The sequence below is a fragment of the Suncus etruscus genome, chromosome 20 (assembly GCF_024139225.1).
Source record: "Suncus etruscus isolate mSunEtr1 chromosome 20, mSunEtr1.pri.cur, whole genome shotgun sequence".
In the NCBI taxonomy this organism is placed as follows: Eukaryota; Metazoa; Chordata; class Mammalia; order Eulipotyphla; family Soricidae; genus Suncus; species Suncus etruscus.
In genome coordinates, this window is record NC_064867.1 from 30,038,530 (window position 1) to 30,066,158 (window position 27,629).

Below are 27,629 nucleotides of genomic sequence, written 5' to 3' on the forward strand. Positions count from 1 at the left end.
TTCAATCTCCAGTATCCCATATGATCCCCTGAACCTGCCAGGAGTGATATCTTTTTTTGTTTGTTTGTTTTTGGGCCATACCTGTTGACGCTCAGGGGTTACTCCCAGCTATGCCCTCAGAAATCACTCCTGGCTTGGGGGACCATATGGGATGCCGGGGCATCAAACCGTGGTCCGTCCTAGGTTAGCGCGTGCAAGGCCCCAGCTAGGAGTGATATCTTAACTTCAGAGTCAGAAGTAATCCCAGAGAGCTACCAGGTATGGAACCCGTGGATTAGCAAAAAGGCAGGGGACAGGGTGGGGGTGCTGAGGATGGGGTGAGATGGTTATGCTGGAGGTAGTCAACTGCGGATGAGATTAGGAGTTGGGTTTGATGGGAGGAGGAAGAAGAGGAGGAGGGCCCGGAGAGATAGCACAGCGTTATTTGCCTTGCAAGCAGCCAATCCAGAACCTAAGGTGGTTGGTTCGAATCCCGGTGTCCCATATGGTCCCCCTTGCCTGCCAGGAGCTATTTCTGAGCAGACAGCCAGGAGTAACCCCTGAGCAACGCTGGGTGTGGCCCAAAAACCAAAAAAAAAAAAAAAAAAAAAAGAAGAGGAGGAGGAGAGAGCCTGAGAGATAGCACAGCGGTAGGGCATTTGCCTTGCATGCGGTCGACCTGAGAGGGACCCAGTTCGGTTTTATGCCATCCCATGTAGCCCCCCAGTCTGCCAGGGGCGATTTCTGAGTGCAGAGTCAGGAGGGACCCCTGAGCGCTGCTGGTTGTGACCCAGAAACCAATCAATCAATAAATAAAGTTTAAAAAAAACAAAAAAGAGGAGAGGAGAGGAAGAGGAAGAAAAAGGTAGAAAGCAGTAGGACAGGAAAAGAAGGAGGAAAGGAGGAAAGAAGGAGGAGGACCATCAGGAGCACCAGCGGGATGTGGCTTGCTCCGTCGCCCCCTCCCCAGTCCTCCCCTGTGCCCCATAGGTCTGGGCTGGACAACCCCCCTTTCATTTCCAGCCCCCCAACAGCCCCCCGCGCGCACCTGCAGCGCCAGGCACCGGGCATCACTGCTCTGCAACGCGGCGCGCAGGTCCTCCACGAGCTCCCGCAAACTGCTGTTCTCCTCCCGCAGGCGCGTGGGGCCCTCCGGGTCGGGATCCGAGCCGGGGCCGTTGTGGGGGTCCCCTGGAGTCCCCGGGGATCGGCGGCGGCGGCGTCGGGGTCGTCGCAGGCGGATCTGCGTCTCGATGTGCTCGCTGGGCGCCCCGCGGGGCAGCCGGGCCCCTGCGCGCGTGCCAAAGTAGCCGCAGAGGCGCGCGTGGAACTGGCGGAACGAGAGCTCGGGGGGCTCGGGGCTGAGCGCCAGGCGGGCCTCCTCGTCGGTATCCTCGGGGTCCCCCTCGGGGCTATCCCGGGGAGTCGGGTTGGGGTCCCCAAGGGCCAGGTTGGGGTCCCCAGCGGCCGGTTTGGGGTCCCCAAGGGCGCGCAACCCCAGCACGGCGCAGAGCGCGTGGAAGTCATCTCGGGGCAGGCGTCCGACCCCTCTGCTGTCCAGGTGATGGAAAACCTCCTGCAGGTACTGATCCAACCCGGTGGCCAGCACCACGATCTCGTTTTCTACGCCACGGTCCAGTCCGTAATGGTGCGCCAGGGCGCTCAAAAGCCACTGCGTGCGCCTTGCGGGGCGCCGGTAAGGGTCCCCAGCTGGCCCCTCCATCCTGGACACTCCGGAGTGTCTCCCAGATTCAAGGGACTTGTAGGGCGTCTGTGTCCACCCACAGGAGCCTGGGGTGCTCTGCTTCCAAGTCCCGGGGTACCCCTTCCCCAGCGTCCCCCAGCATCCAACTCCTATCCCAGGCCAGCGCCCCTCAGAAGTCACAGTCTTAGGACTACTGAGGGTGTCTCTGGTCTCTGCCTGCCCCATCCGGATTCTGGGGGCGTGTCCCCCACGCCCACGAGTCGCTCCACCCACCCCTCTCTCTGTCCCCAGAAAGCTTAGGAAGAAGGGCTGTTCCGCCCCCTGTATTCCACTAAGTAAGGAGCTGGGGAGGATCTCTCTCTCTCTCTCTCTCTCTCTCTCTCTCTCTCTCTCTCTCTCTCTCTCTCTCTCTCTCTCTCTCTCTCTCTCTCTCTCTCTCTCTCTCTCTCTCTCTGTCTCTGTCTCTCTGTCTGTCTGTCTGTCTGTCTGTCTGTCTGTCTGTCTGTCTGTCTCTCCAGAAACTAGGTGCCCTACCCCGCCTTCCCCAGTCTCTAGGAGTGCAAAGAAACTGGTGATGGTGAAAGGGGGATGTTCTAATTATGACTGAAATTCAACTGCAATCATGTTTGTGATCACGGTGTTTAAATAAAGATATTTTTATAAAAAAGAAAGCAAATCTGTTTTTTTGTTTTGTTTTGTTTTTTGGGCCACACCCTTCGGTGCTCAGGGGTTACTCTTGGCTATCTGCTCAGAAATAGCTCCTGGCAGGCACAGGGGAACCATATGGGACCATATAAGGATTGGAACCAACCACCTAAGGTCCTGGATCGGCTTCTTGCAAGTCAAACACCGCTGTGCTATCTCTCCAGCCCCAAAGAAAGCAAATTTAATGTGTATTTTATCACACTGAAGAAGCAAAAGAATGAAAAAGCCATTTAGAAATTCAATAAAGGAAATACCACAAACTCAGAAAAGAAAGAGAAAGAAAGAAGTAATACAAAAGAAAGAAATACAAAAGTAATACAAAAGAAAGAAAGGCTTGGAGAAACGAGGACGCGAGATTACGGACACCCCCCTGGTAAAAACCGATCTGAGAGACTTCGTGGGAAGTGTCTCTCTGAGCTGCAGTTAGTCCAACTGGTTGCTGTTGGATGAATGTTATATTCCAGGGCTTTAGAACAGAGCATTTACTAAACTGGGAGTCATCATGTCCCCTGGTAAGCCCACAGGACTTGGGGGTGGGCGCAGATGAAAATCAGGGGAAATCAAGGAAGGACAGAGTGAGAAGAGGGGCAAAGATCTGGAAAAGGTCAAAAAACACTGGCTTAGTGGACGTATCTGGCAAGTCAAAGAAAAATCAGGTGCTTAAGCTGGTGAGAGGCTGGTTCTTTCTTCTTCACCAAGCAGATGTGGGGTGACCTCTCTGGGACCACTGTTCAGCCATGTTGGAGCAAGACATAGACTTTTCTGCTGGTCATAGGAAGGAAAAGGACAAGATCCAGCTTTGTGTGTCACCCAAGAATTTAACTGTTGAATCTTGGAATTTGAAAAAGCATTAACATTTTCTTTTGTGGGCTGGAGCAGTGGTGCAAGTGGTAGGGCTTTTGCCTTGCATGCGCTAACCTAGGACGGACCGTGGTTTGATCCCTAAACGTCCCATATGGTTCCCCAAGCCAGGAGCAATTTCTGAGTGCATAGCCAGGAGTAACTCCTGAGCGTCATCGGGTGTGCCCCAAAAAGCAAAAAAAAAAATTTTTTTTTTAATTTTTGCTGTTGTATCCTTGACCCAAGCCTCTTTCCCTTTGGCAAATTCCTACTAATTTTTTCTAAAACAAACAAACCCATTTATTTATTTATTGGTTGTTGGGCCACACCCAGCGGTGCTCAGGGGTTACTCCTGGCTCTGTACTCAGAAATCACCCCTGCAAACTGGGGGACTATATGGGATGCCGGGAATCGAACCACCATCCCCCATGGACCGGCTGTGTGCAAGGCAAGCGCCCTACCACTGTGCTATCTCCCCGGCCTCAGCAACCTCTCTTTCAACTGTAGCTGTTTCTCTCCTGCAGGTCAACCATGATATTAGTTTTTTTTTTTTCCTTCTAGGACTGCAATTTCCAGCAACGCATATCCTGTGTGTATTCCCTGCCCCATATAATATTGAGGAAAGTGTGAACATTCATCAAGTTGATTGGTTACACAAAACATCCAATGGGATCACTCGCAGACCTGTTAGGGTACCAATCAAACCAGTGGCAGTTTGATCAGTAACTTTACACCTATTGCACTTCTCGCTTCTGCCTCAAAAAACTGCACCCCTCCCCACAGTCCACACATCAGTATTTATAGTAGGAGTGACTGGAGCTGAGTTAGCAGAATCTGTCAGCACAGCCCAAGTGAATCACCAGAAATAGAAGTGAAAATGGTGAGGTGCTGGTAGGAGGTGCCATATGAAAGCCCATGTAAGACATCCTAAATCTTTCTTTCTTTTTCTTTCTTTCTTTCTTTCTTTCTTTCTTTTCTTTCTTTCTTTCTCTTTCTTTCTTTTCTTTCTCTTTTCTTTCTTTCTTTCTTTCTTTCTTTCTTTCTTTCTTTTTCTTTCTTTCTTTCTTCTTTCTTTTTCTTTCTTTCTTCTTCTCTTTCTTTCTTTCTTTCTTTTCTTTCTTTCTTTCTTTCTTTTTTTCTTTCTTTCTTTCTTTCTTTTCTTTCTTTCTTTCTTTCTTTCTTTCTTTCTTTCTTTCTTTCTTTCTTTTCTTTCTTTCTTTCTTTCTTTCTTTCTTTCTTTCTTTCTTTTTCTTTCTTTCTTTCTTTCTTTCTTTCTTCTTTCTTTTCTTTCTTTCTTTCTTTCTTTCTTTCTTTCTTTCTTTCTTTCTTTCTTTCTTTCTTTCTTTCTTTCTTTCTTTCTTTCGGGGTAGGGGTTTGGGTCACACCTGGCAGAGCTTAGGGGTTACTCCTATCTCTATGCTCAGAAATTGCTCCTGGCAGGCTCGGGGGACCATATGACATGCCAGAATTCGAACCACCGACCTTCTGGCATGCAAGGCAAATGCCTTATCTCCATGCTATTATCTCTCCAGCCCCAATCCTAAATCTTTCTATGGGCAAAAAAAAAGGGGGGGGCGGGGCCGGGCGGTGGCGCTGGAGGTAAGGTGCCTGCCTTGCCTGTGCTAGCCTAGGACGGACCGCGGTTCGATCCCCCGGTGTCCCATATGGTCCCCCAAGAAGCCAGGAGCAACTTCTGAGGGCATAGCCAGGAGTAACCCCTGAGCGTCACAGGGTGTGGCCCAAAAACCAAAAAAAAAAAAAAAAAAAAACCAAAAAAAAAAAAACAAGAACAAAAACAATAAAACATTGCCCGGAGAGATAGCACAGCGGTGTTTGCCTTGCAAGCAGCCAATCCAGGACCTAAGGTGGTTGGTTCGAATCCTGGTGTCCCATATGGTCCCCTGTGCCTGCCAGGAGCTATTTCTGAGCAGACAGCCAGGAGTAACCCCTGAGCACCACCAGGTGTGACCCAAAAACCAAAAAAAACAAACAAACAAAAAAAAACCTATCACAAATCTTGGGGCCGGGAAGGTGGCGCTAGAGGTAAGGTGTCTGCCTTACAAGCGCTAGCCAAGGAACGGACCGTGGTTCGATCCCCCGGCGTCCCATATGGTCCCCCCAAGCCAGGGGCGATTTCTGAGCACATAGCCAGGAGTAACCCCTGAGCGTCAAACGGGTGTGGCCCAAAAACCAAAAAAAAAAAAAAAAAAAAGGGGGGGGCTAGGGAGATAGCACAGTGGTAGGGCATTTGCCTTGCACATAGCCGATCCAGGATGGATGGTGGTTCAAATCCAAGCATCCCCTATGGTTCCCCATGCCTGCCAGGAGCGATTTCTGAGTTGCAGAGCCAGGAGTAACCCTGAGTACCACCAGATATAGCCCATTTCCCCAAGGTTCACATGTAGTACTCAGGGCTTACACCTGCTCAGGTCAGAGACTACTACTGGTGGGACTTTGGGGGACCATGTAGGGTGCCAGTTCTGGCCTATCGTCTGCAAGGCAAGTCCCCTACCTGCTGGATTGTAGACTATTGTGTCTAGAGACTGTGCCTTGAGAACAGGACTTGAGAACTTGGCTCTGCCTTTGGAGCTGCCTCAATTTCAAATTAGTTCTGGCCCATTATCCCCCCTTCCCACCCCACCCCACAATCCCTGCCTCCTGCATCCTCTGACAGCTGTAGGCAAAGGAATTCTTTGAACTGTAATTTTGCTGGGCCACTCAGCACTGGACAGAAGGCCTGAGTACCTTGTCTTCAAGCGTTGCTGGGCGGCAATCCCCACCCCTGTAGTTTGGGGACTGGGGAATCCGAATTCACAATGGTGCCTGTCAGGCCAGTCAGCCCGCCTGGCCCGAGGTGTTACCAGGCGCCCTGCAAGCTTGCCCGTGGGAGACACAAGGTTTTGTCTTAGGTCCAAAGTGAGCAAACTCAGAGGTTCTGCCAGCTCTTTTGTTTGAGCTGGGGGGCAAAGGGGAGGGTGGGAATCTGTGGGGAATCTGTGAGGAGGCTCTGGCAAAGAACAGATTTTCTGAAGTCAGTGTTTGAACCATGTCAAATAGTACATTGTTCAAAGTGTCTTTAAACTGTCCCTGGAAATGCTAAAAAGCAAGACTTCCCCCACCCCCATCCTGCCAACAAGAGGGGGGCAGAGGGGTCTTGTGATGAATGCAATTTCCAGGCATTTGTTCATGCCTAGAAAAGCACTTATGGGGCTGTATGTAAATAATCTTAGTCATTAGATGATGGTCATGTGATTCTGGGGGTCTGGCGCAACACTTCAAAAGGGTGAATTTGGGGCCAAAGAGAGAACTGGCTGATCCCAGTTTGATCCCTGTCACCATGATGTTCCCTGAGCACAGAGCCAAGAGTAGCCCTGAGCACCACTAGGTATGACCTACCATCCCCCAGGGTAGTTATTTTCAGAGTGGGATTAATCCCATAAAATTTGAAGGAAAGATGGCGTTGGAGAGATAGTACAGCAGGCAAGGCATTTATTTACCTCGCATAAAGCCAACCTGTGTTCAATTCCTGGCATTCCCATGGTCCCCTCAGCACTTCCAGGAGTGACTCCTGAGCACAGAGCTAGGAGTAAGCCCTGAACATCACTGAGTGTGGCCCAAAACTAAAAATAAATTTATTTAAGAAAGAGGTAGATGGGGTGTAAAGATTTTTCTTTGTGCATCATCACTTCCTTGGAGCTGGCAAACAAACATGTCTTTGTAATCCTATGGGGCCACTTCACACACACCCTGTGTAAACTATGATGTGTCCCCTCTGTTGGAGGATTGAGGGACCATGGAAGGGACCTCAGCCTGTAATTCTCCCGTGGACTTTCTACACCTCAGTGGGCTTGGTGATTCCATGGATGACTCTGATGGTGGACAAACAAATGGATGATTTGGATTTTGATTATTTTGATTTTGGTCACTGAAGGTTGAGACAGATTCTACACAGCAGTGACAACAGATCAAACAGATCAGGTACACCCCCCCCCCCCTTTGCTTTGACTTTTATGGGGTAAAACCATACTTGGTGATGCTCAATTTCTTCCTCTGAGTTTGCGGGTTGCTCAAGGCAAGCACCCTACCTACCCACTGTACTATCGTTCTGGCCCAACTCTCATGCTTTTTGAAGGCCAACAGCAGGACAGGAGCAGAAAGTCTCCATGAGAGAGATTCGGGGTGGGGTGGGATAGTCTGGAATTTGCAGGATCCTTTGTTTTTTTTTTGTTTTTTTTTTTTGCCTTCATCAACCATAGGGGAGGTAGAATGGAACTGTTATGGGCAGAATCACCCAGGTGTGTAGCAGGAACTTGGAATCGTTGTAGGAATCTCTTAGGAGACAGATGAATAAATAAATGATGGCATCTGGGTTTCTGGGGCCCCCATACACTTGATGGACAGGCCTAGCAGGCGCTGAAGAGGCGGAAGTCCCGCCCCCAGCAGCCCCAGTCCTGGCCTATCTCCTAGCAACCATCCAAGCATAGCCAGGTCGAGTCTGGCTGGCAGGTTCTAGGGGCCTCCATTGGGGGACTTTGTTTTGCAGCAACCAGGGGGAGGGAACTGACCCCGAGGCCAGCGCCATAGTGTTGCCCAGTGTGTCTGCTTATTGGTAAGACGGTGCCTGAAAGGTGCCCATCCCTTCCCCTGCTTCTCTGCACCAGTCTTTGCTTTCTTAGCCTCCTTCAGGCCTGTGCCCTGGGCCCAGTTCTCACTGGTCATTCCTTCCCTGCTTCTCTCTTTCCCTTCCCCTTCTGACACCCCAACCCACCACATTCCCCAGGGCTCTTGTACCTACTTGCAACTTGGCTGATTTGCCTGTCCCCAAACTCTGCTCATCCCTAGACTTTCCTTCCTCACTTTGGGGTTTTCTGCAGAACGGGGGTCACCTGGCACCAATAGTAGCGTCCAAAGGGTAGCTTCTGCTGTGACCAGGAAGGAAGAGGTGAGACTGGAGAAACTATACCTCAATTCTTTGACCTCTCTACCAGCCATTGTTCTTTCTGCTTCGTCCATTTCTTGTCAAGGCTTAGGAGCCTCCCAGATCATGGCTATCTAGTTGGAACAATGCAAAAACAAGGCCAGGAGAGGGTCTTACCCCACCCTGGCACCCCACGGCCAAGGGGGTAAAGGAGTTGGTAACTGCCTCTGTCTCTTCCATAGGAGAGGCAGCCCAGTGGGTGCAGGGGACCATGTCTCTGCCGGATCCGGTGAATGAACGCAAAGAGAACTTGGATGTCAGGCAGTCCAGGAGGGAATCTGAAACCGAGGAGGACTCGAAGGCTCAGGTCCATGCCCAAGTGTCTGGTTCTGACTACAACCCCTCAGGTAGCAGCACCCTGTCTTTGGACCACTCTACCAGTGTCTTCGGCACCGATGGGGCCCAGATCATTCCCTGTGTATTGGGCCTCTCGTTGGCCTTCCAGACCTACACAGGTAAGTGCTTCCAGAGGCAGGGCCTCTACACAAAGGGGGTGACCTTCTTCCGGAGTCCAGAGCATGTATCTACTCACCTAGGGTGCTGGATGCCAGGAGCAGAAATTTGAAAGGATCATGTCATTTTAGGGGACCGGGACTTAGCTCAGGGGTGAAATGGCTGGTCTGAGTAAGGTCACATCACAAGGACAAGTCTTATCAGGAGAGTCCTCTGAGCCCAAAGCACTGCTTCTGAGGACATTCCCATTTCTTTTTTGTGTGTGGTATTTTGTGTGTGTGTGTGTGTGTGTGTGTGTGTGTGTGTGTGTGTGTGTGTGTGTGTGACCACACACAGCAGTACTCAGGGGTAACTCTGGTTTCTTCATTCAGAAATTACTTCTGATGCTTAGGGGACTACATGGGATAATGGAGATCGCACCTGGGTCTGCCCCATGCAAGGCAAGTGCCCTATATTGCTAAGTATAGCTAAGTGCCCCCTCTTTTCTTTTTTTTGGTCTTTGGGTCACACCCAGCAGTGCTAAGGGGTTACTCCTGGCTCCTAGCTCAGAAATTGCTCCTGGCAGGCTCTGGGGACCATATGGGATGCCGGGATTTGAACCACCGTCCTTCAGCATGCAAGACAAATGCTTTACCTCCATGCTATCTCTCTGGCCCCCTTTCTTTTGTTTTTGAGCTATATCTAGTATTGCTCAAGGGCTACTTCCAACTCTCTGCTTGGGGTTTCTCCTGGTGGTCTTGAGAGGCTGTATGATATCCGGGATCAAATGTGGGCTTTCAGGGGACAGAATGATAGCACATGGATAGGGCATTTGCCTTGCATAACCTGGGTTCAATCCTTGATATGCCATATGGTCCCCCGAGCCTGCCAGGTGTAATTTCTGAGCACTGCCTGATGTGGTCAAAAAACAAACAGGAAACCCCAAACTTTCTATATGCAAAGTAAGTCCAGCCTGTTGAACCATTTTGTGTGTGTGTGTGTGTGTGTGTGTGTGTGTGTTGTGTGTGTGAGTTTTATCTGGTGGTGCTCAGGGCTTACTCCTGGACTGGTGGTGCTTAAGGGATCATAAGGGGTGCTGGGATTTGAACTTAGGTTCACCACATGCATGGAAATACCCCCTTCCCCCACTGTATTATTGCTCTGGCCTCTGAGCCTTTTTGTTGTTGTTATTGTTTTGTTTTGTTTTTGGGTCACACCCGGTGATGCTCAGGGGTTACTCCTGGCTATGCACTCAGAAATTGCTCTTGCTAGGGGGACCATATGGGACACCAGGGGATTGAATCGAAGTCCGTCCTAGGTTAGCATGTACAAGGCAAATGCCCTACTGCCGCTCCAGCCCACTGAGTCATTTTTTTTCTGGCACCTCATCTTGATTGTATTTTTAAGAAAAAACTGCAATTTTAGGGGCCCTCCTGAAGCCAGGCATGCTAGAGGTTTTGTGGGCTTCACGAACGTCATCCTTTAATAGCCCTAAGTAGCTGGTGTTATTTTCGGTCTCTGCAGATGAAGAAGCAATTGTTGAAAGTTTCAGTTCTCATAAGCTAGTTGTTTGTTTTTTTTTTTGTTTTTGTTTTTTTGGTTTTTGGGCCACACCCGGTAACGCTCAGGGGTTACTCCTGGCTATGTGCTCAGAAGTTGCTCCTGGCTTGGGGGACCATATGGGACGCCAGGGGATCGAACCGAGGTCCATCCAAGGTTAGTGCAGGCAAGGCAGGCACCTTACCTTTAGCGCCACCGCCCGGCCCCTCTCATAAGCTAGTTTTGCGTTGCCTGATTCCTGCTTAGACTTCCATTCAGGTATATATGGAATGAAAATCTCTAAGAGTGGCCAGAGGGATAGATAGTACAGCAAGGCATTTGCCTTGTGTACAGTCCATTCAGGACGGACGGTGGTTCGAATTCAGCATCCCATATGGTCCCCGAGCCTGCCAGGAGCAATTTCTAAGCGCAGAGCCAGGAATAACCCCTGAGTGCAGCCAGGGGTGACCCAACAACAACAACAACAAAAAAAAAAAAAAAAAAAAAGAAAGAAAGAAAAGAAAAGAAATATGTCACAAAAATGCTGTGTGGCAAAGCCAAACCCGCCACCGTATGGCTCCAAATGGATTTTATGTTCTAGCTGGAGAGATGCTAGCCTGTTTCACTCTCCTGCCAGTTCCTTTTGTTTTGTGTGGGGAAAGCAAGCTTATCTAGACACATGTTTATGAATGGCAGGTCCACCTGCCTGGTAACATCTTTTTTTTCTTTTTCTTTTGGTTTTTGGGCCACACCCAGTAACGCTCAGGGGTTACTCCTGGCTATGCGCTCAGAAGTTGCTCCTGGCTTGGGGGACCATATGGGACACCGGGGGATAGAACCGCGGTCAGTCCAAGGCTAGCGCTGGCAAGGCAGACACCTTACCTTTAGCGCCACCGCCCGGCCCCATGCCTGGTAACATCTTATCTGCCTGGTAACCAAGACTAGTCCCATTATTTGCTCTGAAGATAGAAAAACATACTCAGGGCCGGGAAGGTGGCGCTAGAGGTAAGGTGTCTACCTTGCAAGCGCTAGCTTAGGACGGACCGCGGTTCGATCCCCCGGCATCCCATATGGTCCCCCCAAGCCAGGGGCAATTTCTGAGCGCATAGCCAGGAGTAACCCCTGAGCGTCAAACGGGTGTGGCCCAAAAACCAAAAAAAAAAAAAAAAAAGAAAGAAAGAAAAACATACGCAGCTTTCTGATTTTCTTGAAGTGCCAGAATTGAACCCCGGGCTCTGCAAATGCCATTCACTCAGACATGAGAGAAATGGAAAGAGAGGCTTTCTCAGTTTCCCCCAGCATGGGCTGAAGAATAGCTTTGAAGAGCAGGAGCAGTGGTGGGTCTGGTTTGATGCCCAGTAGAAGTAAAGTGAAGTCATATTTTATACATATTCTAGTAGTTCTTCGGGAAATGAATACATATGCATGAAGGGCGATCGTGTGCATTTGAGATATATGCAAAGCTTATGATTGCATGTTCAGAAAATGGTGGAGAAACGTTTTTAGTTTTTAGTTTTTCGTTTGGTTACAAAGAGCATGGAGGAAACAAGAAGCTGAAGATGACAGCAGTGCATCCACTGGCTGGTACTGTTCTGCCCGGGGTCTGGAGCCTTACCAGTGCTACAGAGTTCTTGAAGTTCCATTTTGGGTCAAGCAGATCAGAAAGAATTAGATAGTGGGCAGCTATCACAGTGTCACATTCTCTGAACTTCAAACCTCAGGCCAGTCTGAGTTTTTTTTTTTTTACTTATTTATTTTTATTTTTATTAGTCTGAGCTTTTTCTAATCCCAGAAGGTCCTTGTAAATTTTCAGGAGTAGACCAGGGAATGAAGGGACGAAGCTGCAAAAAACACCCACCCAAGGTCAGAGTTCTACTGCTGATGTATTTCCCTAGCCTTCGCCTCCACTTTTTCAATTTTCTTTCTTTTCTTTCTTTTCTTCCTTCCTTCCTTCCTTCCTTCCTTCCTTCCTTCCTTCCTTTTTTCTTCCTTCCTTCCTTCCTTCCTTTCTTTTTTCTTTCTTTCTTTTTCTTTCTTTCTTTCTCTTTCTTTCTTTCTTTCTTTCTTTCTTCCTTCCTTCCTTCCTCCCTCCCTCCCTCCCTCCCCCCTCTCTCTTTCTTTCTCTCTCTCTCTCTCTTTCTTTCTTTCTTTCTTTCTTTCTTTCTTTCTTTCTTTCTTTCTTCCTTCCTCCTTCCTTCTTTCTTTCCTTTCCTTTTCCCTTTCTTCTTCCTTTTCTTTCCTTTTTCCTTTTCTTTCCTTTCCTTTTTCCTTTCCTTTCCTTTCCTTTCCTTTCCTTTCCTTTCCTTTCCTTTCCTTTCCTTTCCTTTCCTTTCCTTTCCTTTCCTTTCCTTTCCTTTCCTTTCCTTTCCTTTCCTTTCCTTTCCTTTCCTTTCCTTTCCTTTCCTTTCCTTTCCTTTCCTTTCCTTTCCTTTCCTTTCTTTCCTTTCCTTTTCTTCTCTTTTCTCCTTTCCTTTCCTTTCCTTTCCTTTCCTTTTCTCCTTTTTTTCATGGTTAGGGAGGATTGGAGAGAGCCCCTGGTGATGCCCAGGGCTTACTCCTGAATGCAGATTCGAAAATCATTCCTGGTGTTCCTTAGAGGACCATAGGAAATTCAGGGGATGGAACTCAGATTGGACCTGTGCAAGGGAAGCAACCTCCCTGCTGAACTTTTTCACTAGGACAAATCCCATAACTTTGCTTGTGAGGTTCTGAATGTCTTCCAGCTTCTTCCCTCTGAGATTAAATGCTGCAAATGCCCTGTCTCTTCGGTCCTGGACTTGTCCAGGTGGCTGGAATCACATATGTCCTATTGTATTTTTAACTTTATTTATTTATTTATTTTTGGTTTTTGGGTCACATCCAGCAGCGCTCAGGGGTTACTCCTGGCTCTATGCTCAGGAATTGCTCCTTGCACGCTCGGGGGACCATATGGGATGCCAGGATTCAAGCCACCATCCATCTGCATGCAAGGCAAATGCCCTACCTCCATGCTATCTCTCTGGTCCCTAACTTTATTTATTTATTGATTGGTTTTTGGGCTACATCTGGTGGTGCTCAGCAGTTACTCCTGGCTCTGAATTCAGAAATCACCCTGGCAGGCTCGGGGGACCATATAGTATGCCAGGAATCGAATTGGGTCTCTCCCGAGTCAGCCTCATACAAGGCAAATGCCTTACTGCTGTGCTATCTCTCCGGCCCCATGGTTTCTTTTTTCATAAATTTTGTTCCAACTGAAAGGAGGAAAAGGCAGGGAGGGACCTTGCCAGTCCTGCTCTGCCAGCCAAAAGGAGACCAACTGAGGGGGACCAGCTGTGGGGCCTCCCACCCCCAACTTCAGGTCTGTCCAGCCATTGGTCCTCAAACTACAGTCTGTGGGCCACATATTGTATTTGTTCCCATTTTGTTTCATCACTTCAAAATAAGATATATGCAGTGTGCATAGAAATTTGTTCATAATTTTTGTTTTTATTATAGCCCGGCCCTCCAACAGTCTGAGGGACAGTGAACTGGCCCCCTGTTTAAAAAATTTGAGGATTGGGCCAGAGAGATAGCATGGAGGTAGGGCATTTACCTTGCATGCAGAAGGATGGTGGTTCAAATCCTGGCATCCCATGTGGTTCCCTGAGCCTACCAGGAGCGATTTCTGAGGAGGAACCCCTGAGCACTGCGAGTGTGATCTCCCAAAAAACCAAAACAAAACAAAAAAAATTGAGGATCACTGGCACTCTAGCCCATGAGAGGGGTGGAGATACGTTTCCACAGTGGCCAGCTCTTTCTCAGCATCAGGGAGAAATGAAGTGAGTTCTGTCTTCCAACGGGAGTGGCAAATGAAATTCCTTTTCTTCTAGTTTCTAAAAGTAAATATGCCCTAAGTTCCTTAGAGAGGCTCAAAAAGTTCTCAAAGGAGAAACCCAGCCTCAGAGGCCGCCGCTACTACCACATTGAATATTTCCTTCTGCCGGGTGACGAAGAGCCAAACAAGGTGGACATGGTGGTGTTTCCCACACTCACCAAAGTATTCATGGATTCGGGAATGAAGGTGAGTCCGTGGGTGTAGTATATGAAAAAGTTTCCATAAGATTATTCTTGGAATTGTTGTATATAAAAGTATTTCCTTAGGATTGTTCTGTGACTATTGCCCCACCTAGCCCTTCCAGGTGGGGGCGCTGTGGAGTTGGCAATAAATAGCTTGATGGAGAGGGGAGAGGGGCCTTTGGCGAAAGCTGCAGGCTGCAAGAGGATTCTCTCACTCTCTTTGCCCAATCTTTTACACCCTATCCTTCTTGTCTGTGTGGATTATTATTTGCTGTGGATAAATATTAGCAAGGTCTCCCCCCGAAAGGGGACAAGGGGATGGGAAGTAATTTCTCATTCTTGGGACTGTTCTTGGATTCACAAATACCCAACAAAGGATTTAACAGTGAAGATAATTTACACTTCATCTGATAGTCATAGGATGCAGTGCGCATGCTTGCCCTGGAACTTGCTAGACGTCCCAACAATCAGGTCCTGCCCAGATCCTGAAAATGGGGGGTCCATACCGACTTAACATGTTGATACCAGCATGTACCACCAACAGTGCACTCCTGGATTTGACTTTTTTTTTGGGGGGGTCACACCCAGCAGCGCTCAGGGGTTCCTCCTGACTTTACCTCAGAAATCGCTCCTAGTAGGCTCGGGGGACCCTATGGGATGCCAGGATTCGAACCACCGTCCTTCTGCATGCAAGGCGAATGCCCTACCTTCATGCTATAGCTCCGGCCCGGATATTTAGTTTTGCCTTTTCTTCATTCTACCAGTGCACCTGAGTCTCCTTGGCTCCTGTCCCCCTTTATTTCACATTTGTCTTTCTCATCCTTCACTAAATTTATAAAAATATGGAAAGCTTCACGAATTTACATGCCATCCTTGAGCAGGGGCCATGCTAATCTTGTTTTAGCATGTATTGTTTTGAAACAATATATTGTTCCAATTTGAGTGAAGGTGCTATGAAAACAAGCGCTGTTTGGAAGTTTTAAGGAGGGGAGGGAGAAAGAGTGGAGAGAGCGCCCAGGGGAAATGTGGGCGCCTTGTACCATCAATAACATATGGGAGGGGCTGGAGCAGCAGCACAAGCAGAAAGGCATCTGCCTTGCATGTGCTAACCTAGGATGGACCGAGGTTCAATCCCCTGGTGTCCTATATGTTCCCCCAAGCCAGGAGACATTTCTGAGCGCATAGCCTGGAGTAACTCCTGAGCCTCACCGGGTGTGGCCCCCAAACCAAAGAAAACCAAAACAAAAAACAGCTCATTGTGCCATCTCCCCCAGCCCTTCAGCTCTGACTTAATTCTATTCCAAGGAGCTCAGGGGTATGACAGAGGACCAGTCCATGACCTACACCTCCTAATGAAAGGTGGCAGAGTGGGGGACACAAGTTCATGGCCAACACGGGCAGGCTAGCCACGGCTGACCATCTCTGGCTTTCTCACTTCATGTCTCTCTTCACATTGTCACCCACAGACCGTGAAGCCCTGGCACGAAGGAGACAAAATATGGGTGACCTGGACCCACCACTTTAACCTGCACGTGACCAAGGAAATGCTAAAGAAGCTAAATTTTCATAAAATAAACATGAAAATCTGGGACAACAAAGAAAAGGTTGCAAGGAAGGTCAAGTATTATCGGTTAACGAACTCTGTGTGTACAGAAGATCTATCCTCTTTAGGCAAGTCAGGGTGTTTGCCTGTTATTGGCCTGGCTCTAGGACATATGTGGCCAAACAGGGGTGTCTGTGCCCATCATCAGCCCATCGCCCTAGGGGTATTGTGTTCACAGGGTGGGGGGTAGGGAGGGAGGACTGGGGGGTGTCTCAGAGACAAAAGGAAAAATAAACATCCACCTCCTGTCCTATGCATGTTGAAATTTCCACCCAGTCCTACATCACTCGGTCTCTAGCATCAGTGCTGAAAAGTCTCCTCTGAACTCTTCTCAGGGAGGGAGCCGGAGGGGGCAGTGTGTGGAAAGAACCAGACTTTGAAGTGGTCTGGACTCCTCTTTGGTCTAGCCGCCACAGAGGCACCTTCCTGCTTCCTCTGGTCCCTACTGACTTTAGAGTTCCTGCCTCAAAAAAAGGGGGTTCTGGGCCAAAGAGATAGCACAGCTGTAGGGCATTTGCCTTGCAAGCAGCCGATTCAGGAAAGATGGTGGTTCGAATCCCGGCATCCCATATGGTCTCCCGAGCCTGCCTGGAGCGATATCTGAACAAAGACAGGAGTAACCCCTGAGTGACTCCGATTATGGCTAAAAAACAGAAATCAAAGAGAATAAAGTAATCTCCTTTAGTGATATGTTGGGTCAGGGAGACAGTATAGTACAGAGGTAAGGTACTTGCTGGACGTGTGGCCAACCCCAACTCTGGTTTGATCTCCAGCACACTGCAAATAGTTTATTTGTTTTGGTTTTTGGGCCACGCCTGGCAGTGCTCAGGGGTTACTCCTGGCTGTCTGCTCAGAAATAGCTCCTGGCAGGCACGGGGGACCATATGGGACACCGGGATTTGAACCAACCACCTTTGGTCCTGGATCGGCTGCTTGCAAGGCAAATGCCGCTGCTGCGCTATCTCTCTCCGGGCCCACCAGGAGTGATTCTTGAGTGCAGAGGCTGAAGAAAGCCTTGAGTACCTCAGGGTATGCCTCCAAAACAACACACAAAACTAGAAAATGGGATCTGGGAGACACACAGACTATTAGGCGCATTGTGTAGGCTCTGCAGTGCCTCCCTGCAGGGCATGAGATGCTGCTTGGCATCTGCTTGACCTGGGTAGTGGGGTACTAGGAGGTGGGGGTAATCAGGAAAGCTCCCTGGAGAAGTGCCCTCGAGTCAGGTTTAGAAGAGTTAAGTATGATCCCTGGGCTTGAAAAGGGAGGTCAAAGGTGAAAGCCCTGCTTCCGGCTTAGATCCAGAAACCAGTGGTGCAAGTGGTAATGCATTTGCCTTGCTCATGCTAACCTAGGTTTGATCCCCAGCATCCCATATGGTCCCCCAAGCCAGGAGCGATTTCTGAGCGCATAGCTAGGAGTAACCCCTGAACGTCACCAGATGTGGCCCCAAAACAAACAAAACAACAACAAAGAAACCAGAGTCCTTGTTCTTCCAGGCCCCTTCCAAGCCTGACATCACTGTAAGCTTTGTTTTCAAGTCTCACCTGGTAGTGTCAGGCCTTACCCCTGGCTCTGAACTTGGGGGTCACTCCTGCCAGGACTCTGGGGATCCTGTACAATGGGAGGATCAAACCTGGATTGATTGTGTGCCAGTTAAGTGCTTTAGCCATGGGCTATCTCAACTTATAACTGAGTAAATTTTTATTTGCCCCCAAACCCTGCTAAGGGGCACTGGGGATTACTTGGCCAACTGAACCTGACAGTTCACACCTTAAACTGAAGAATTACCTGGAGAAGTTACCTGGGAGATGCTCCCCAGACTATCCCTGGTGGTGTTCGGGGGATGATACCTGGAACATTACAGGTTTATGCACCAATCTTCTGATCTGTCTCTTGGGCTCTGCACTAAGGATTTTTTTTACCTTTTTCTGTCCTGTTGGTTTCTCTGTCACTGGGGACCCAATACCCTACTTATCAGTGATCTTTGCAGGCTGCCCAGAATCCAGGCTGCCCCCCTGCATGCAGTGAGAAAGGACCTCTTGTTTGTCCCATTCTCTTTTTCTCTTGGTCCCAGAGACACCAGACTTTTCCCTCTTACAGTCTCCACTTCCTCTGAAATTTGCAGCTTTCCTTTACCCTTTCTTAAAACTTTTTTTTTTTTTTTGCCATACCTGGAAGTACTCAGGAATTATTCCTGGTGGTGTTTAGGGCCATATGGGATTGAACCCAAGTTGGCCACGTGCAAGACAAATGCCTTATTTTATAACTATATAAAATAGTCTGCTAGACTATTGCTCCAAAGACTCGCCCTTTTCTTTGGTTTTTGGTCACATCCGGTGGTGCTCAGGGGTTACTCCTGGCTCTGCACTCAGAAATCACCTCTGGCAGGCTCAGGGGACCATGTGGGATGCTGGAATTTGAACCGGGGTCTGTCCTGTGTTGACTGCGTGCAAGGCAAAAGCCTTACCGCTGTGCCATCACTCCGGCCCCTGTTTTAAGTATTTTGCTGGCCTTTCATTGGGTACGTCTTATTTTCTTCATTGTTCCAGAAGTGAAACACCTGGTTTTATATCAGCGCAAGTTGGCAGAACAGAGGAGCTATAACAAAGAGGCGTGGAACCAGGATTTCATGTTTGGGAAAATAGGAAAATCAAGAAAAGGAAAGACTTCACAAGGTGAGCCCAGACTGCCTCAGAGGATATCTGAGAAGCAGGCTCAGATTAGGGAGAGGAATGGTAGTGCCGTAACCCATGGGTGAATATATAGACTGGCCTCTCTGAGGGTCCCGCAGCCTCTGCGCATGGCCACCTAATCCTCATGGGCACAGCTTTAGCAGCACAGTTTCCTGCTGTGGCAATCTTTCCGGTGACCCTCAGGGGCTATTCTTGGCTCTGTGCTCAGAAATCGCTCCTGGCTTGGGGGACCATATGGGACACCAGGGGGATTGAACTGCGGTTCGTCCTAGGCTAGTGTGGGCAAGGCAGACGCCTTACCTCTTTCGCCATCGCTCAGACCCCTGTTAATTTTTAATTTGTGACTTCCAAACAGCTTTCCTAACTAGAAGTGAACTCTGTCACACACATCTTTTTTTTTGGGGGGGGGGTCACACCCGGCGGTACTCAGGGGTTACTCCTGGCTGTCAGGGGTTACTCCTGGCTGTCTGCTCAGAAATAGCTCCTGGTAGGCACGGGGGACCATATGGGACACCGGGATTCGAACCAACCACCTTTGGTCCTGGATCAGCTGCTTGCAAGGCAAACGCCGCTGTCACACACATCTTTAATTCAGTGACTATGTGCCAAGCAGAGCTCAAAGGTAGTTGAACATAGAAATATTTTCTCCTAAAGTATTGACCTTAATGTTCATTTATTTATGCTTGTATCAAATATTTTGAAAGTGACATTTAATTTTTAAATACATAAATTGTTTGAGGGAGGTTTGGGCCACACCTGGCAATGCTTCAGGAGTTAGTCTTGGCTCTGTACTCAGGGGTCATTACTGACAGTGCTTGGGGGCCCATATGGGATGCCGAGAATTGAACTCCAGTTGACTATGTGCAAGGCCAACTCCCTACCCAGTATGCCATCATTATGACTCCAAAATAAATTATTTTGTTTTTGTTTTTGTTTTTGGTCACACTTGGCAGTGCTCAGAGGTTACTCCTGGCTCTGCACTCAAAAATTGCTCCTAGCAGGCATGGGGGACCATATGGGATGTCGGGATTCAAATCACCATCTGTCCTGTGGTTACGTGCAAGGCAAATGCCCTACCACTGTGCTATCTCTTGGGCCCCTAAGTTCTTTAATTGAATAATCATGAGATACACAGTTTCCAAGTTGTTTATGATTAAGTTTTAGTCAAGCAATGTACAACACCCTTCACCAGTGCACAGTTACCACCACCAATGTCCCAGTTTCCCTCCCTGTCTCCTCTCCCATACCTGCCTCTGTGGCAGACATCTTATTCTCTCTCTCTCTCTCTCTCTCTCTCTCTCTCTCTCTCTCTCTCTTTTTCTCTCTCTCTCTCTCTGTGTGTGTGTGTATACTCATTCCTTTCTTTCCTTTTAGACATTGTGATTTGCAGCATTGCTACTGAAGGAGCATCATGCCTATCATTTTACCTCCTTTCAGCACCCAATTCTTTTTTTTTTTTTTTTTTTTTTTTTTGGTTTTTGGGTCACACCCGGCAGCACTCAGGGGTTACTTCTGGCTCCATGCTCAGAAATCGCTCCTGGCAGGCTCAGGGGACCATATGGGATGCCGGGATTCGAACCAATGACCTTCTGTATGCAAGGCAAACACCTTACCTCCATGCTATCTCTCCGGCCCCAGCACCCAATTCTTGTCCAGAGTGATCATTCCCAATTTTTACTGCCATAGTGGTCCTTTCTCTGCCCTAACTGTACGTCCTCACTCTGTGACAAACTTCCTACCATAACCAGCCTCTTATTTTTTATTTTTATGCATAGGGATCAGAAATTATTACTAGATGGCTCAGAGGACCAAATGGGATGCTTGCCAGCATCATGCAAAGCAAATAAATGCTCTACCCCCTGTTCTATCATTCTGGCCCCCATGATCAGCTTTTTAACTCTGTGGTTACCACACCCTGCATCTTCTGTCTGATCTCTGGCCTTGCACAGCCAAGTACCATCATTACTTAATGCTATGGGGTGGAACAGAGATTTGGAGACATTTTCTAACAACATTTTTTTGCTTTTCACTCACAGACACTGACACCCTATCCAGGATCCCAGAGGAATTTCAAAATCTGTTTAGAGTGGAAGAAGGGAGTCCAGAGCCGCAGTAAGGATGAGCCTAAAGGCCATGGGGACATGGGGGTGAACTTTTTGTTGTTGTTTGTTTTTGGGCCACACCTAGTGATCCTCAGGGGTTACTCCTGGCTATGCGCTCAGGGACCATATGGGACTTGGGGGGGATCGAACCTCGGTCCATCCTTGGCTAGCGCAGGCAAGGCAGGCACCTTACCTTTAGTGCTACCGCCCGGCCCCTCGGGGTGAACTCTTTTATGAACCAGCCCAAATCTCCACCAGGACACCTGTAGTTTCTGGAGACCTTTGTTCAATTACCCGAAAACCAGGAAACTTTGGGGAGTACAGTGTGAGTCAGGTTTGTACTTTGGCCTGTTTGTTACCCCACATAATCCTCAGACTGAGCACTTATATGGAATGAACCATATCCATTTTCCATACAAGGTTAGTGGTTAAATGATTTACACAAATATAAAATATAATGAGTTGGGGGGGGGCTGTTCTATTATACAGCAGAAAGGGTATTTGCCTTGAATGTGGTTGATCCAGGTTTGAGCCTTGACATTCCATATGCTCCCCCAAGCACTGCCAGGTATGACTCCTGAGTGCAGAACCTGGAGACACCCCTGAGCACTCTGGACTGTTGCCCCCCCAAATCAATAGATAGATAGATAGATAGATAGATAGATAGATAGATAGATAGATAGATAGATAGATATAGTTGGTGGTGGCTGGAGAGATTGTACAGCAGGTAAGACACTTGCACTACATGTAGCAAGATATGATTTCCCAACATCCCATAAGGTCCCCTGAACCCTATTAGATGGGATCCCTGAGTTCAGTCAGTAGTCAGTCCTGAGCATCTATGAATGTAGCCCCCAAATCAAAACCAAACCAAATTAAAAGAGGTAAGATGGAAGGTAAAAACTAACATTAAAACTGGGACTGAAGGGGCCGGGCGGTGGTGCTAGAGGTAAGGTGTCTGCCTTGACAGTGCTAGCCTAGGATGGACCTGGTTTGATCCCCTGGTGTCCCATATGGTCCCCCAAGCCAGGAGCAACTTCTGAGCACATAGCCAGGAGTAACCCCTGAGTGTCACCGGGTGTGGCCCAAAAACCAAAAAAAAAAAAAAAAAAAACTGGGACTGAAATATAGCACAGCAGGTTGGGGCTTTGCCTTGCATGCAGCCGACCAACGGGTTTGATTCCCGGCATCCCATATGGTCCCCCAAGTCTGCCAGGAGTAATTTATGAATGCAGAGCCAGGAGTGACCCCTGAGTGCTGCTGGATGTGAATCAATAAAACAACAACAAAGTAAAGTCAAACAAACAAATACATACAAAACCCCAAATATGAGGGCTAGATAGTACAGGGTTTAAAGCATTTGCCTTGCATGCGGCTGACCCCGGTTTGATCCCTGTCACCACAAATGGTCCCCTGAATACTACCAGAAGTGATTTCTTTTTTTTTTCTTTTTTGCGTGATTTCTTTTTTTTTCTTTTTTTCTTTTTTTGGATTTTGGGTCACACCTGGCAGTGCTCAGGGGTCACTCCTGGCTCTATGCTTGGAAATCGCTCCTGGCAGGCTCAGGGGACCATATGGGATGCCAGGATTTGAACCGCTGTCCTTCTGCATGCAAGACAAATGCCTTACCCCCTTGCTATCTCTCTGGCCCCCAGAAGTGATTTCTGAACATAGAGTCAGGATTAAGCCCTGAGCCTCACTGGTCTGGCTCAAAACAACAACAACAACAACAACAACAACAAAACCCAATATTAGAGTGGACATCATGGGCCATTTGGGAGTGTTGGTAAAGTCAGGATTTCATGCACACCGTTAGATCTGTTTTGTTTGCTTGTTGTTGTTTCGTATCATATGAGGTTACTCCTGGCTCTGTACTCAGGAATCACTCCTGAAGGTGTTTGGGGGACCCTATGGGAGTGTGGGGAATCGAACCTGGGTCTGGTGTCTGCAAGGCAAGTAAGTGCCTTTATGACTATAATATCTCTCCAGCCCCATCTTCTGAGTCTACAGTTGATCTTGCTGTACATGCAGTTGCTCTTGAGTTTTTTTTTTTTTTTTTTGGTTTTTGGGCCACACCCGTTTGACGCTCAGGGGTTACTCCTGGCTATGTGCTCAGAAATCGCCCCTGGCTTGGGGGGACCATATGGGACGCCGGGGGATCGAACCACGGTCCTTCCTTGGCTAGCGCTTGCAAGGCAGACACCTTACCTCCAGCGCCACCTACCCGGCCCCAACTCTTGAGTTTTTTTTTTTAAACTTTATTGATTGACTGTTTTTTGGGCCACACCCAGCGGTGCTCAGGGGTTACTCATGGCTCTGTCCTCAGAAATTGCCCCCGGCAAGCTCGGGGGACCATATGGAATGCTGGGAATCAGAACCGGGTCCCTCCTGGGTTGGTCGTATGTAAGGCAAATGTCCTACTGCTGTGCTCTCTCTCCAGCACTTGAGTTTTTTTTTAAATTACTTTATTTGAACACTATGTTTACAAAGTTCATAATATACAGCCAGGAGTGGAAAACTGTGGAAAGGAAACTGGGGACATTGGTGGCAGGAATATGCACTGGTGAAGGGTATTCTACATTGTATGGCTAAAACTTGGAGCGGAAAGATAGCATGGAGGTAAGGCATTTGCCTTTCATGCAGAAGGACAGTGGTTCAAATCCCGGCATCTCATATGGTCCCCTGTGCCTGCCAGGAGCAATTTCTAAGCCTAGAGCCAGGAGTAACCCGTGAGCACTGCCGGGTGTGACACCCCCCCAAAAAAACCTCCCCCCCCAAAAAAAAACAAAACAAAAAATTCAATTATGAACAACTTTGCAATTGTGAAAAAAAACTATTATGAACAATCTTGTAAACCACAAGTGTTTAAATAAAGTAATTTTTAAAAGGAACAATAAAATAAAAAAGAAATAATCTGTTAGAGGAATGCAATATCATTTAAATTTTTTTTTTTTTGTTTTTCGGGCCACACCCGTTAGATGCTCAGGGGTTACTCCTGGCTACGTGCTCAGAAATTGCCCCTGGCTTGGGGGGACCATATGGGACACCGGGGGATCAAACCGTGGTCTTTTCCTTGGCTAGCGCTTGTAAGGCAGACACCTTACCTCTAGCGCCACCTCGCTGGCCCCTAAATTTTTAATATTTTTTATCGAAGCACCATGATTTACAAAGTTATTCATACATCGTTGAGTTTTAGACATAAAATGAATGTTTTCAGGTCCGAGAGATAGCACAGCAGTAGGGCATTTGCCTTGCACTCAGTAACCCAGGACAGACGGTGGTTCAAATCTCAGCATCCCTTATGGTCCCCTGAGCCTGCCAGGAACGATTTCTAAGCAAAGAGCCAGGAGTAACTCCTGAGTGCTGCCAGGTGTGACCTCACCCCTGCCCCCAAAAAACAAAACAAATCCAAAACAAATGTTTCAGTACTGATCCCACTGCCCGTGTAAATTCTCTCCACCGTATTCCCAGACTTCCTCTCTACCCCACCCCAAAATGCAATGCCATTTTTCACAGCTTATTTACATATGACCTCATCACTTGCCCTGATTTTTCTCACCTTTTTTCTTCCTTGTGAATTTTCTAGATGGAACTCAAGAAGATGCATGAAAGGGACACTCGCATTACAGCTGAGAGAGCTCCTCGAGAAATCATCTTTTGAAAGCATAGTCAACACAACTGATAAATTAAAATATAATGGTAAGAAGGGGCCCGGAGAGATAGCACAGTGGCGTTTGCCTTGCAGGCAGCCGATCCAGGATCAAAGGTGGTTGGTTTGAATCCTGGTGTCCCATATGGTCCCCCGTGCCTGCCAGGAGCTATTTCTGAGCAGACAGCCAGGAGGAACCCCTGAGCAATGCTGGGTGTGGCCCAAAAACCAAGTTATTATATATATATATATATATATATATATATATATATATATATATATATATAATGGTAAGTTAAGATGTGATTTGGCGGGGCCAGAGCAATAGCACAGTTGTAGGGTGTTTGCTTTGCATGCGGCCAACACAGGATGGACCCTGGTTTGAATCCCAACATCCTATATAGTCCCCTGAGCTGTCAGGAGTGACTTCTGAGCTCAGAGCCAGGAGTAATCACTGAACGATGCCGGGTGTGACCGAAAAACCAATCAACAAACAAACAAACAAACCAAAGGTGCGATTTTGGAATTTGATGATAAAACTAGATTTGAAAGATGCATGAACTGGTTCAAATGAAGATCAACAGGGTCTGGAGCTGGAGAGAGAGTACAGTGGAATAGGGAGGGTGTTTGTCTGGTATGGGTTCAGTCACTGGCATCTTATATGGTCCCCTGAGTAACCATCAGGAGTGGTCCCAGAATACAGAGCCAGGAATAAGCCCTGAGCAGCACTGAGTTTTGACTCCAAAAGAAAACAAACACACAAACAAAAGTAATGGAGTGGCACAAAGAAATAGTGCAAGAGATAAGGAACTTGCCTCGCTTGCACTTATCTTAGTTCAATTCCTGGCATCCCATATGGTCTCCATATGAGCACTACCATGAATTGATGCCTAAACACACAACCAAGAGAAAACCCTGAGAACTGCTGCATGTGGGCCTTAAATGAGCCTAAAAAATCATGTGAGTGGCTGTGGAGTGTGGGGTCTCATAGGCTTCCACCTATCTCTCCACCGCCCCTTTCCTCTTCCCAGCACCCCCTGCCCACTCTCCACTGCCAATGAGAACTCTGCAGAGGAAGGGGGCTTGTGTGCCATCAGATGTACCCACCAACGTGAACTTCGCAATCATGGTGTCAAATAAACATGCCATGGGCCCAGAGAGATAGCACAGCGGTGTTTGCCTTGCAAGCAGCCGATCCAGGACCAAAGGTGGTTGGTTCGAATCACGGCGTCCCATATGGTCCCCCGTGCCTGCCAGGAGCTATTTCTCAGCAGACAGCCAGGAGTAACCCCTGAGCACCACTGAGTGTGGCCCAAAAAACAAAAACAAACAAACAAAAACATGCCAGAATTCAAAACAAAAAAATCAGGGACCAGGGAGATGGCACAGTGGTCAGGGGGTAGAACACTGATATTGTTTTCTAGTGTTGGCAGCACATGCCTAGAAGACCCCAGAGCAATTCTAAGGTTACCCTGGTAGGTCCCCTCTTGTCTTTCCTCACTGATCTCAGCATTATGCAAGACTCTGTGCTCATTCACATTTCCCCCAAACCACTGAAGGCAGATACTGTGTGTCTGACAGGACGGCTGATTGAGGACCTGAATGGCTGAGGTACTGCTCCAGGATGTCCTTGTTCTTGGAGGAGCAATAAACATGGACTCCTGGAACTTTGGGGTTCAGTTCTCAAGCCTCTGCGGTAATTCAGAGCTGAATGTATTCTTGTCATACAGAATGTATTCTTGTCATACAGAATCAGGAGTTTGTTTCTTTTTTTCTTTCTTTCTTTATTTTATTTTTTTGTTTTTGTTTTTGTTTTTGGTTTTTGGGTCACACCCAGCGGAGCTCAGGGATTACTCTTGGCTCTGTGCTCAGAAATCGCTCCTGGCAGGCACAGGGGACCATATGAGATGCTGGGATTCGAACCACCATTCGTCCTGGATTGGCTGCATGCAAGGCAAACACCCTACCACTGTGCTATCTCTGGCCCCAAGGAGTTTCTTCCATTCACATTTTTGGGTAGCTCCAGATGGGATCCAAGGTTTTCCCACTTTTTTCCTGCATGGAGATAATTGTTGACAAGGAGTACAGCACAGAGAACCATCCCTGCCTTCCAGTCCCTTCCAGGACCTTCTGGCATGTCGACATGTCCTCCCAGCACTCATGGAATTCCTTTGGTCCCACAGTCAAACAGAGCGAATCAGTGGTGAAAAGAAAAGTGAGGAAAGCGAAGGTGCTCGCCAGGGAAGAGGAGAGTGAGACCAAACTGGCGGTGACTCCATCCCAGGATGTCTTCACCATCCAGCTGTCCCTCACCCCGCTGCTAGCAGGTAGTTGCTGCTATTCCTGGTTCAGTTCCCCATGTAGCTAGAGTGTCGTGTGTGTGTGTGTGTGTGTGTGTGTGTGTGTGTGTGTGTGTGTGTGTGTGTGTGTCTAGGTTTCAGAAGAGTCAGGCAAAGTGTGACTGAGCTATGTCATTAGAAAACATGAGCAAACACAGCTCAAACAGGGCTCTGCTACCAAAGGCCATGGAGGGGCCAGAGAAATAGCATGGTGGTTAGGGCCTTGCAAGGGTTTGCCTTGCACACAGCCGATCCAAGACGGACAGTGGTTCGAAAAACCAGCATCCAATATGGTCTCTGTGCCTGTCAGGAGTGACTTCTGAGCACAGAGCCAGGAGTAACCCCTGAGCACTGAGGGTGTGACCCAAAACAAAACAAAACAAAACAAAACAAAACAAAACAAAACAAAAAAAGGCCATGGAGATTTTACAAATGATGCCAGATTTCTTTTTCTCCTCCTCTTCTTCCTCCTCTTCCTCCTCTTTCTTCTTCTTCCTTCCTTCCTTCCTTCCTTCCTTCCTTCCTTCCTCCCTCCCTCCCTCTCTCTCTCTCTCTTTCTTTCTTTCTTTCTTTCTTTCTTTCTTTCTTTCTTTCTTTCTTTCTTTCTTTCTTTCTTTCTTTCTTTCTTCTTTTTCTTTCTTCTTTTTCTTTCTTCTTTCTTTCTTTCTTTCTTTCTTTCTTCTTTTTCTTTCTTTCTTTCTTTCTTTCTTTCTTTCTTTCTTTCTTTCTTTCTTTCTTTCTTTCTTTCTTTCTTTCTTTCTTTCTTTCTTTCTTTCTTTCTTTCTTTCTTTTCTTTCTTTCTTTCTTTCTTTCTTTCTTTCTTTCTTTCTTTCTTTCTTCTTTCTTTCTTTCTTTCTTTCTTTCTTTCTCTCTCTCTCTCTCTCTTTCTTTCTTTCTTTCTTTCTTTCTTTCTTTCTTTCTTTCTTTCTTTCTTTCTTTCTTCTTTCTTTTGTTCTTTCTTTCTTCTTTCTTTCTTTCTTCTTTTTCTTTCTTTCTTTCTTTCTTTCTTTCTTTCTTTCTTTCTTTC

General features: G+C 47.7%; 2 protein-coding genes and 1 pseudogene across 2 annotated transcripts in view; 1 reads left to right on the forward strand and 2 right to left on the reverse strand.

Annotated features, from left to right (window-relative positions):
• EFCC1 (EF-hand and coiled-coil domain containing 1) overlaps nucleotides 1-1,718 on the reverse strand; it is a 35,460-nt gene extending 33,742 nt beyond the window's left edge. Inside the window, exon 1 of the mRNA XM_049766521.1 lies at nucleotides 1,028-1,718. Coding sequence (XP_049622478.1) covers nucleotides 1,028-1,702 — 675 coding nt within the window. The 5' untranslated portion in view covers nucleotides 1,703-1,718. The remainder of the gene's footprint in view (nucleotides 1-1,027) is intronic.
• Nucleotides 1,719-6,045: 4,327 nt separating this feature from the next.
• CFAP92 (cilia and flagella associated protein 92 (putative)) overlaps nucleotides 6,046-27,629 on the forward strand; it is a 41,864-nt gene continuing 20,280 nt past the window's right edge. Inside the window, exons 1-8 of the mRNA XM_049766097.1 lie at nucleotides 6,046-6,112; nucleotides 8,390-8,662; nucleotides 14,027-14,217; nucleotides 15,680-15,896; nucleotides 18,372-18,494; nucleotides 20,549-20,624; nucleotides 24,201-24,313; nucleotides 26,447-26,590. Of these exons, the coding sequence (XP_049622054.1) occupies nucleotides 6,046-6,112; nucleotides 8,390-8,662; nucleotides 14,027-14,217; nucleotides 15,680-15,896; nucleotides 18,372-18,494; nucleotides 20,549-20,624; nucleotides 24,201-24,313; nucleotides 26,447-26,590 (1,204 nt within the window). The remainder of the gene's footprint in view (nucleotides 6,113-8,389; nucleotides 8,663-14,026; nucleotides 14,218-15,679; nucleotides 15,897-18,371; nucleotides 18,495-20,548; nucleotides 20,625-24,200; nucleotides 24,314-26,446; nucleotides 26,591-27,629) is intronic.
• LOC125998392 (uncharacterized) lies at nucleotides 15,050-15,180 on the reverse strand (annotated as a pseudogene).